The 10,870-nt window shown below is 38.8% G+C and overlaps 2 protein-coding genes across 4 annotated transcripts; both read left to right on the forward strand.

Annotated features, from left to right (window-relative positions):
• Positions 1–3,241: 3,241 nt before the first annotated feature.
• On the forward strand, positions 3,242–5,193 carry LOC125021599. Of its 2 annotated transcripts, none has more exons than XM_047607723.1 (5): positions 3,242–3,305; positions 3,409–4,095; positions 4,199–4,321; positions 4,395–4,438; positions 4,532–5,193. In XM_047607723.1, the coding sequence occupies exons 1-5, from the start codon at positions 3,251–3,253 to the stop codon at positions 4,652–4,654; spliced, it is 1,032 nt and encodes a 343-aa protein (XP_047463679.1). In that variant the 5' UTR covers positions 3,242–3,250; the 3' UTR covers positions 4,655–5,193. The 2 variants fall into 2 exon arrangements, with proteins under 2 accessions (XP_047463679.1, XP_047463686.1); XM_047607730.1 differs by having other exon boundaries at positions 4,535–5,193.
• Positions 5,194–9,406: 4,213 nt separating this feature from the next.
• LOC125018643 lies at positions 9,407–10,870 on the forward strand. 2 transcript variants are annotated; one of them, XM_047602683.1, is made up of 5 exons: positions 9,407–9,466; positions 9,583–10,290; positions 10,394–10,516; positions 10,609–10,631; positions 10,727–10,846. In XM_047602683.1, the coding sequence occupies exons 1-5, from the start codon at positions 9,412–9,414 to the stop codon at positions 10,844–10,846; spliced, it is 1,029 nt and encodes a 342-aa protein (XP_047458639.1). In that variant the 5' UTR covers positions 9,407–9,411. The 2 variants fall into 2 exon arrangements, 1 of the variants encoding a protein (XP_047458639.1); XR_007113983.1 differs by having other exon boundaries at positions 10,394–10,631; positions 10,724–10,870.

Genomic DNA, 10,870 nt, shown 5'->3' on the forward strand with positions numbered 1-10,870 from the left:
AGACTACTTGCTGCTTGGTCCACCTATCAGTATCTCTATGATTAACTGTGTTTTTAAATGCCAACAGTTCCATGTGATTCATGGTTTTATAATTGTAATAAAAAAATTAATCTTGTTTCCTAAAGTTTAGTCCATGTGTGTATTCATTAACCAACTTTCATCACTTTTCTCTTTGTGTCTAAGTGTTCCCTGGGTATTACTCATGTTATGGGGACCACATTACACTAAAGCTGCAATACAATTTAAGACAATGAAGTAGTCATGGTCAAGTACAACAAGAACAAATAATAGTTTTCCAGATTTATATTGATCTTACTTTAAAAGATCCAACACTGTTTCATAAAATCCTGCATCCACTCTTTGGAAATGTTGCTCCCTTCTGGAGGCAGTTAAGTTTTTAGTAAAATTATTCCAAACTGAAACATCTCTAGATTAACTGACTAACCCAAACTAATGGAGTGAGTATAGGCTGTCACGGAGCTCAGCATGAAGGTATGTTCTTCCATCAGTTGTTTGACTTGTGCTTTCTATAAACTGGTGAAATTAAAGGAACAAGAACAATTCACAGTAAATGCCCTACAACCTACCTAAGTACAAAATCTGCATTATAGTTGCAACACACCCATGTCTGTTTCCTTTTATCATCCCCATGTGGGTGTAGTTAAAACCTGTGGTTTTGTGAGGCTGGTACTCTGCTTGAAAACATCTGCTAACTGTGTCTACAAGTGTAAAGACAAATGACATGTGATTGACGCCTGTGTGGTGAAGGTGGCCTTGCATGAATGAGTGGGTTAAAAAAATGTAACTCTAAGAAAGTGGTGTTTTAAACTAGTACAATATCAAAGAGAAGTGTACAAGTTGTTACCAAGACCCATTTCAGAGAGTTTCAGGAGGAAGACGTCACATATGGTTTAGATGAAAACAAATATATAAAGATATAATGAGGCTAACATGTGGCTGAGATTTTGAATTTGACTTGATCAAATAGGTTTCCAGTACATTCTCTTCAACACAGTGTTTTTAATGTAGGCGTGCACCAACTTAAGTGAACATTATTTTATTATCATTATTCTACTGTCTGTATATATTAACATATTCCTTATTAAACCACATCCACTTAATTTATTCTGCTTTATAATCATATTGTTGTCATTGCTTTAAATCTATATTTACCTAAATCAGTGTTCTCCAGCCTATTGAGCCACGGCGAATATATAAAATTTACTGCCTTTTAAAACCACATTTAAGTTCTGAAAATGTTGTACCCATGCTCATATCAAGCTGACGTTAGCTAACTACATTAGCTACTATGTTAACCAACAGGCTAATATTCGCTAATTTACAAGCACTTACTCTGCAGAATGGCTCTTCAAATGCACTTGATGTTGTAGACGGCCTGTCTGAAGTCGTTGTTTTGCTCATTTTGCATTCTGCAGCTCTCCGTTTCCCTTCAAATGTGTAGTTTATAAAGGCAAATGCAATAACATTTTGCAAATTTCCCGCTCAGGCTGACATGTACATGGCTGTCTTATATGAGAGGGGGGCGTGTTTCTCCAAAACATAGGTAGGTAGGTAGAGTGGTAGAGAAGACATGACTCATTACCAGGCATGTGCTCGCATACCGGGTAATATTAACATTTATTAAAGATTTCATATTCAAACTGAGGGCAGCAGGTGGAACAGTCGATGTGCCGGGTGGTGTTGATCACGCATGACACTGTGCACTTTCCTCAGACAGTGGGTGGCGTCGATGGCACTGATCTCTGGTAGAGTAGTCTCAATGATCTTCCTTGCTGTCTTTACCCACTGGAGTGCCTGCTGAACAGCCTTAGTGCAGTTGGAAAACCGAATTGAAATTCCAGACGTTAAAACACTGCCAATGGTGCAGTTGTAAAAGTTCACCATCAACTGCATTTGGGACTTGGGCGCTCCTCAACTTTCTGAGATAATACAGGAGTTGCTGTGCTTTCCCAACAGTGGAGAAGATGTTAGTGCTCCAGTACAGGTCCTCTGATATGATTTGTCCCAGGTATTTAAAGTTAGACACTCTCCACCACCTCACTGCCAATGGAGAGTGGAGGGTAGTGCTGTTGGCTCTTTCTACAGACAACATGATAATCACCTTGTTGTTCTTGATGTCGAGAATCCATCCAATGTTATTACACCATGATGTCAGATGTTGTACCTCCATCTTGTATGGTATTTCATTGTTGTTGTTGATGAGGCCAAGTATTGGGTTGTGGTATCGTAAGTGAATTTGACTGGTGATGGAGAGCAGTGGGCTTAGCACACCATCTTGGGGGGCCCCGTGTTGGTGAGGAGTGAAGAAGAGGTATGAGCATCAAATCTGCGTGTGGTTTGCTAAAATGTCCACAATCCAGTTGCACAGGGTGCTGTTAAATCCCAGGTTAAGGAGTTTTGATCAGAGTTTGTAGGGCCAGATTGTGTTCAAAGTGGAGCTGAAGTCAACAAAGAGAAGCCTCACATAGGTGTTTTAGCGCTGGCGTCCTTGGTTGAGCTGTTCTCCTTGTATCCTTTGAGACACACAAATGGCAAGTTTGAATGGCTTTTGGGAACTGACTGAACATTTGTAGCACTCTGTGTCACCTTGGGGAGTCATTTTCATGTTTCCACAGCAGATGATAAGCAAGACCTTGTCAAACCTTTCCGTGAAGGATCTCTGGTTTTCAAGACCAGATGCTTTGGTCATCATCTTTACTTGCTTTTACAGTTGTTCTCTTGTAAGATCATATTGGCCACTTAGTTGATCTATGTGCCAGCCCAAACAGTTCAGCTGACAGCTAATTTGAGGCATCTACTGGAAATTCCCATTCCCTACAGCTTACCCATCAGCTGAGTCCACTCAAAAGTGATTGCAACTGTAACTGTATTATACTGACAAAATCAGACTGAGACATGTATTGGATGTGATTGTAATCTCTTTTGGAACATTTCTACAAACGCAATCCTGAACAAACATGTGGAATATGACCAATCAGTGACATCTTTAAGGGGTTACATGAGTATAGGGCATAGGGCAGCTTGAAGAGCAGCTACACTTTTCAAATACCTCTCAACAAGTCTTGAGCCCTGCCTCTTACCAAGCTTGTCACTGTGGTTGTGAACATGTTACTTAAATGGGGCGTACAGTTTCACTTCAGACTGGCCAATCAAACAAAGTCTTGTCTTTGAAGAGTCGGTAAAGCTCAAGAGCGAGATTCTTTTCACTCGAGTCTTCGATTTGAACACAATGGGATCTCTAACATTTGTTTTCTACCTGATATGTTTGTTCTTGTGGGACAAGGGTGAGTTGTGTTTTGACTGTGATTTTAATTTTTGTAGAGGCACTGTTTCTAAAATCACTGTCACCGTTTCTCATTTCTAACAATTGTGTCTTTGATTTTTTAGCTCAGGAGACACATCAGTCCTCATCTGTTCATCAAGAGAGTGGCTTAAGATCAGTAAATGTTGGTGAAAATATCACTTTGCGATGTTTAAATAGAGGACCACCAACATGGTTATACTGGTATAAGCAAACTGTGGGGCATCACCCAAGGCTCATTTCTTCATCCTATGGTAGTGTTAAGACATTTTATGGTGAATTTGAAAACAACCCACGCTTCACACTGAAATCTGAAAATGGTAAAAACCTCTTAAGTATTTCAGATTTGCGTATTTCAGACTCAGCTACTTATTACTGTGCAAGTATAGCTTCCACCACTGTTGAATTCGCAGAAGGTGTTACAGTCAGTGTAAAAGGTTCAGGTTTGAATATTAACACAGTTCAGTCTTCATCTGAGACCGTCCAGCTAGGAGACTCTGTGACTCTGAACTGTACAGTACACACTGAGACCTATGATGGAGAACACAGAGTTTACTGGTTCAAAGACTCTGAAGAATCTCATCCAGGACTAATTTATACTCATGGAGACAGGAATGATCAGTGTGAGATGAAAAATAACACAAAAACATGCAACTGTGTCTACAACCTGCCAACGGAGAACCTGAATCTGTCTCATAATGGGATCTACTACTGTGCTGTTGCCTCATGTGGACACGTACTGTTTGGAAATGGGACCAAGCTCAAGTTGAAGAGTGAGTAGAACTGTAACAGATGTTTCCTGATCTGATTAACAGTTCTGATTATTCCATAAAGATGATGTTGTTAATGTCATTTCATGTCTGCATCATGCTGCAGATGAGGAGGTTTCTCTTGTCTTGGTGTATTTCTTGAGTGGTGCTTTGGCGTTCACCACTATCCTGACACTTTCACTGTCTGCCTTACTGTACACACACAAGACAAAAGGCCAGCAAGCTACAGGTAACTTGTACTGTTTATTACATGATTAGTGAATTTTAACATCATAGAAACACTAGTTTTTTGTGTGTTTCAGAGTCTCATGAAACATTTTCGGCTTCATACCCAATGAACTCAGAGGTATCCAGATAACTTTCAAAATAATCTTATTGCTGAAATGTTTTCTTCTTAGGTATATGAGACATCATAAGTTGTTGTTTTCTATTTTATTAGCAGAGTTTCCAGGCTGAAGAAAACCTCCATTACGCTGCTTTAAGAGTAAAGAAGGCCAATCGATCAAGAAGTCAAAGAGATGACACAGAGACAAAATGTATCTACTCTGGTGTTAGGAAATAAAACCAATCATGTTTTAGCTTCGTCTCTCTTTAGCAGGATATGAGTAGTTTTGTAAATAATTACTATAAAAAAAAAAAAAATTGATGACGAGCAGAAGTCTAGAGATGAAAAGTGCCATTTCACAATGTCAGAAGTCCTCCGACGTATACCAGAATTGTCCCTTTGTATTTGAAATTTGACCATGTGAAAAAAATAACATAAAATAAATTAAAATTAAATGTTGTCTCGTCAGTATTTTCCTTTCACACTGTAGCAGATCCTGATTCGTACCACAGCGAAAACAAGCCATGGCCATTGTATTATTTCTATTTTTATATGAAATGAGTTATACTAGTGTGTAATAAATGCAATACTGAACATTAAGACAGCAGATTTTTATGATTTTGTGAAACATTTTGTAAAGTTGATTTGAAAAGTGCTATACAAGTGGTGACTTCATATTGATGGATGAAAGTGAGACTTTTCGCTGCTTCTCTCAGCTACCAGTATTTCTATTATCAATTGTGTTTATGTGCCACCAAGCATCTTTTTTTCAGCAGTTCCGAGTTATTCATTGTTTTGTAATTGTAATAATAAAATGCATCTTGGTTCCTAAAGTTTAGTGCTGTGCATATTTAATAACCAACTTTTAAGACATTTTTCATCATGCTTCAGTGTTCCCTGGGTATTAATCATGTTATAGAGGCCAAATAAATGTAAGGCGTTACTTAAGGTCGGGGTTTAAAGGTTCAAGGTTCTATTTTTTCTTAAAATGCTGTAATACAAACAAAGACAAATGGAGTCGTCGAGTACACATTAGGTCTGAGTTTAAAACATCGTTTTGCACATTTTTACTGATCCTAATTTGAACGATCCAATATTGTTTCATTAAAATACCCATTTTAAATACTCTGCGTTCTGGAGGCAGTTTAGTTTGAAGTAAAACTGGTCTCTAAATTAATTGATTGTGAATTGGAATCAAATTGATTGAGGAAATCAGTGATGATACGAAGCCATAGTGGAAAAACCAACTGTTTACAACTAATTATTTGTACCAGAAAATAAAAAAAAAATTAATATGAAGATGATGATATTATACCCACAGACATTTACCATCAACATGTTTATAAATTCAAAATGTCCAATGCTTTTAAAGAGGCCACATACTAACCCAAACTGATGAAGTGACTATGGGCTGTCATGCAGCTCAGTATTAAGGTATGTTGTTAAATCAGTGGTTTCACTGGTGAAAGAGGAGAGTCAGAGGAGAATGGGCAGACTGGTTGGAGATGATACAAAAAGCAACAGTAACTCAAATAACCACTGGTCACAACCACGGAATGCAGAATACCATCTCTGAACGCACAACACGTCCAACCTTGAAGAAGATGGACTACAGCAGCAGAAGACCACACCGGGTGCCACTCCTGTCAGCTAAAATCAGGAAACTGAGACTACAGTTCACACAGGCTCAACAACACTGGACAATAGAAGATTGGAAAAACGTTGCCTGTTCTAATGAGTCTTGATTTCAGCTGCCACATTCAGATGGCAGGGTCAGAAGTTGGTGTAAACAACATGAAAGCATGGATCCATCCTGCCTTGTATCAAAGGTTCAGGCTGGTGGTGGTGGTGTGATGGTATGGGGGATATTTTCTTGGCACACTTTGGCCCCTTAGTACAAATTGAGCATGGTTTAAATGCCACAGCCTACCTGAGTATTGTTGCTGACCATGTCCATCCCTTTATGACAACAGTGGACCATCTTTTGACAGCTACTTCCAGCAGGATAATGCACCATGTCACAAAGCTCATATCATCTCAAACTGGTTTCTGAAACATGACAATGAGTTCACTGTACTCCAATGGCCTCCACAGTCACCACATCCAAGTCCAATGGAGCACCTTTGGATTTGCATCAAAGATGTTCTGCTGACAAATCTGCAGCAACTGTGTGATGCTATCATGTCAATATGGACCAAAATCTCTGAAGAATGTTCCCAACATCTTGTTGAAAGTATGCCATGAAGAATTAAGGCAGTTCTGAAGGCAAAAAGGCCAACCTTTTACTAGCAAGGTGTACCTAATAAAGTGACTGGTGAGTGTAGATCACCCATCAACTGAGTGCAATCAATCGTCTGACTGACTATAACTGTTAAGTATTATACTGAAAGCAATTATTCATCTCAATAACTGAAACATGTATTAGATGTAACTGTAATCCCTTTTTCTTTTAAATAAACTTAATGCTAAATTAACATGTTGAATATGACCTATCAGTGACAACTGTAAGGGGTTACTGTTAAGGGGATGTTGAGGTGAGGACCCAAGTGCAGGACAATTGATGAGGCAGGGGGGTTCAAACAAGAGGTACAGTCCCCTCCAAAAGTATTGGAACAGCAAGGAATTTCCCTTGTTTTTGTTGACAAGACATTTGGGTTCAAGATCAAAAGATGATTATGAGACAAGAGTTCAGAATGTCAGATTTTATTTCCTGGTATTTACATCTAGATGTGTTAAACAACTTGGCATATATCACCGTTTGTATTACACCACAGCATTTTTAGGTGAGCAAAACTAATGGAAGAAGTAATCTTAAGGTAAATAACATTTAATATTTGGTGGCATAACCCTTGCTTGCAATGACTGCTTCAAGCCTGTGAACTATCGACATCACCAAGCTGTTGCATTCTTTTTTTGTGATACTATTCTTGGCTTGTAGTGCAGTTTTGCTTCGGTTTCCCTTCAGTCTCCCCTTCAGGAGGTGAAATGCATGCTCAGTTAGGTTAAGGTCAGGTGATTGACTTGGCCAGTCTAAAACCTTCCACGTTTTTTTGCTTTGGGTTCCAGAAGCCGCCATGCTTGCACAAGCCATGGCATTACCGCCACCATGCTTCACAGATGAGCTTGTGTGCTTCATATCATACGCAGTTCCTTTCTTTCTCCACACTTTAGCCTTTCCATCACTTTGATTAAGATTAATTTGGTCTCATCAGTCCATAAGATTGTGTTCTAGAACTTTTGTGGCTCATCTCTGTACTTCTTTGCAAATTTCAATCTGGCCTTCCGATTCTTACTACTGATGAGTGGTTTTCATCTCTTGGTTTGGCCTCTAGATTTCTGCTCTCAGAGTCTTCTTCCAACAGTGGATCGTGATACCTTCACCCCTGCACTGTGGAGGTCATTTTTCCTTTACAGCTCATGCAATATTTCTGTCCTTAGCTGACCTGTTCGACGTCTGTTGCTCAGTTCACCAGTAGTTTCTTTCTTATTCAGGACATTCCAAATTGTTGTGCTTGCTATGCCCACCCACCCAGCAAAAAGTAGTTGAAAAGACATTGAAAAGACATCACTCATGTGCGTCTAAACAACGTCTAAATTTGGTTGAAAAGTGAAAGGTGAAAAGCTGTTATTTTCATGTCGTTGAAAAGACGTCTTCAGAAAGACACAATCCAGTTTTCAACGACTATTTTTGACTAAATCGGACTAACCAAACACAACCCAAGTGTCAACGACTATTTCTTGACTAAATCAAGAATATGATAGACCGACCAGATTTAGCCCAAAAACCAACGTTGAAATGACGTGTTTGGTGGCCAATGTTTGTCCAACGACTCTGATTGGTTTCCTTCTTTTCTCAGCTTGAAAATGACTTGCTTTTCTCCCATAGATAGCTCTCTGGTTTTCATGTTGGTTTATCGTCTTTAACAAGAAATGCATTCTTTATAGGTTTCAACCCAGGCCAAAAAGTAGACAAGTCTTGCAGAGCTATTTAAGGTTTGAACAATCAACCTGGTCAACAAGAAACACCTGTCAGTCACATGGCACATTTTTCTCACCTAAAAATGCTGTGGTGTAATGAAAACGGTGATATATCCTAAGTTGTTTAACACATCTAGATGTAAATACCAGGAAATAAAAGATGACATTCTGAACTCTTGTCTCATACTCATCTTTTGATCTTAAACCCAAATGTCTTCAGTGAACAAAAAGAAAAAGCAAACAAAACAAAAAAAAACTAAACCAAGAGAATTTGCCTTGCTGTTCCAATACTTTTAGCGGGGACTGTATTTAATTAGCAAAAAGTGATCTGCATGGCAGGTGAATCTAATATACAAAAATTAAAAGAATCAAGGACATGGCATGAAATCAAAGGATTGTGGGCATAGCATGGCAACGAGACACGGACATGACATGGGAAAACAAAACATTAGGTAGGTGACATCATGGAAAGAACATCAATGATGAGAAAAAGAACAAAGGCAAAGCAGGGCTATAAATACACGAGAGGGCTCAGGGATGACAAGACACAGGTGAGACACATCAGAGCAAGGACACCAGGAGAAACCAATTAACAATCAAGGGACACACGAGGAAAAACAGACAGGAAATCCGAAACTTAACAAAATAAAACAGGAAACACAAAACATGACCTAGACAGACATGACAAAAACACAAAAAAGCATGACAGACAGGAAACTAAGACACTTGACAAGATACAACATGAAGCTCAACACAAATACAGGACAACATGACAGTTACATGAATGAGAATGGGACAGCTTGAAGAGCAGCTACACTTTTCAAATACCTCTCAATAAGACTTGAGTCCTGCCCCGTGGCCAAATATCAAGCGTGTCACTGTGGTTGTGAACATGTTACTTAAATGGGACGTACAGTTTCACTTCAGATTGGCCAATCAAACAAAGTCTTGTCTTTGAAGAGTCAGTGAAGCTCAAGAGCAAGATTCTTTTCACTCAAGGCTCCAATTTGAACACGATGACATCTCTAACGTTTGTTTTCTACCTGACATGTTTGGTCTTGCGGGGAAAGGGTGAGTTGTGTTGTTTGAATTTTATTAGTGACACTTTTTCCAATCGTTTCTCGTTTTATGTTACAATTTATCTTCTCAAATATGTAATCTGTTGTGTCTTTGCTTTGTCTCTCCAGTCATTTTAGCTCAGAAGACACATCAGTACTCTGTTCATCAAGAGAGTGGCTTCAAATCAGTACATGTTGGTGAAAGTATAATTTTGCCATGTTCCTATGAAAAGGATGTGTCAGCAATATTTTACTGGTTTAAGCAAACATTGGGACAGAAACCAAAGCTTATTTGTAATTTCTACATCTATGGTGACACTGAACTATTTTATGATGAATTTGTGAACAATTCACGGTTTAAAATAGAAATTAAAAATGGTAAGAAACACTTAAGTATTTCAGATTTGTGTATTTCAGACTCAGCTACTTATTACTGTGGACGTAGAGCTACCACCACTGTTGAATTTGCAGAAGGCGTTACAGTCAGTGTAAAGGGTTCAGGTTTGAATGTTAAAAGTTTACTTCATCAGTCTTCATCTGAGACCATGCAGCTGGGAGACTCTGTGACTCTGAACTGTACAGTACACACTGGGACCTGTGATGGAGAACACAGAGTTTACTGGTTCAAAGTCTCTGAAGAATCTCATCCAGGACTCATTTACACTCGTGGAGGCAGGAATGATCAGTGTGAGAGGAAAAATAACACACAAATACACACCTGTGTCTACAACCTGCCAATGGAGAACCTGAATCTGTCTCATAATGGGATCTACTACTGTGCTGTTGCCTCATGTGGACACATACTGTTTGGAAATGGGACCAAACTGGAGTTGAAGAGTGAGTACAACTGTAACAGATGTTTTCTGATCTGATTAACAGTTCTGATTATTCCATGAAGACAATGTTGTTAATGTTATTCCATGTCTGCCTCATGCTGCAGATGAGGAGGTTTCTCTTGTCTTGGTGTATTTCTTGATTGGTGCTTTGGTGTTCACCACTATCCTGACACTTTCACTGGCTGCCTTACTGTACACACACATGAGAAAAGACCAGCAAGTTACAGGTAAATTGTACTGTTTATTGCATGATTAGTGAATTTTAACATCATAGAAACAGCTTTTCTTTGTGTTTCAGAGTCTCATGAAAGATTTTCAGCTTCATACCCAATGAACTCAGAGGTATCCAGATAACTTTCAAATAATCTTATTGCTGAAATGGTTTCTTCTTAGGTATGTGGCACATTGTAAGTTGTTGTTTTCTATTTTATTAGCAGAGTTTCCAGGCTGAAGAAAACCTCCATTACGCTGCTTTAAGGGTAAAAAAGTCCAATCGCTCAAGAAGTCGAAGAGATGACTCAGAGACAAAATGTATCTACACTGGTGTTAGGAAATAAAACCTATCATATTTTAGCTTTGCC

Source organism: Mugil cephalus, chromosome 1, assembly GCF_022458985.1.
Source record: "Mugil cephalus isolate CIBA_MC_2020 chromosome 1, CIBA_Mcephalus_1.1, whole genome shotgun sequence".
NCBI classification, from domain to species: Eukaryota; Metazoa; Chordata; class Actinopteri; order Mugiliformes; family Mugilidae; genus Mugil; species Mugil cephalus.

Bases quoted from the DNA above. Each gene is read 5' to 3' on its own strand.
- LOC125021599 (XM_047607723.1), top strand. From the start codon at position 3,251: ATGGGATCTCTAACATTTGTTTTCTACCTGATATGTTTGTTCTTGTGG. The intron at 4,322-4,394 runs GTAACTTGTACT...TGTGTGTTTCAG, and splicing joins AAAAGGCCAGCAAGCTACAG to AGTCTCATGAAACATTTTCG. The intron at 4,439-4,531 runs GTATCCAGATAA...CTATTTTATTAG, and splicing joins CATACCCAATGAACTCAGAG to CAGAGTTTCCAGGCTGAAGA.
- LOC125018643 (XM_047602683.1), top strand. From the start codon at position 9,412: ATGACATCTCTAACGTTTGTTTTCTACCTGACATGTTTGGTCTTGCGG. The intron at 10,291-10,393 runs GTGAGTACAACT...CTCATGCTGCAG, and splicing joins GACCAAACTGGAGTTGAAGA to ATGAGGAGGTTTCTCTTGTC. The intron at 10,632-10,726 runs GTATCCAGATAA...TTTTATTAGCAG, and splicing joins CATACCCAATGAACTCAGAG to AGTTTCCAGGCTGAAGAAAA.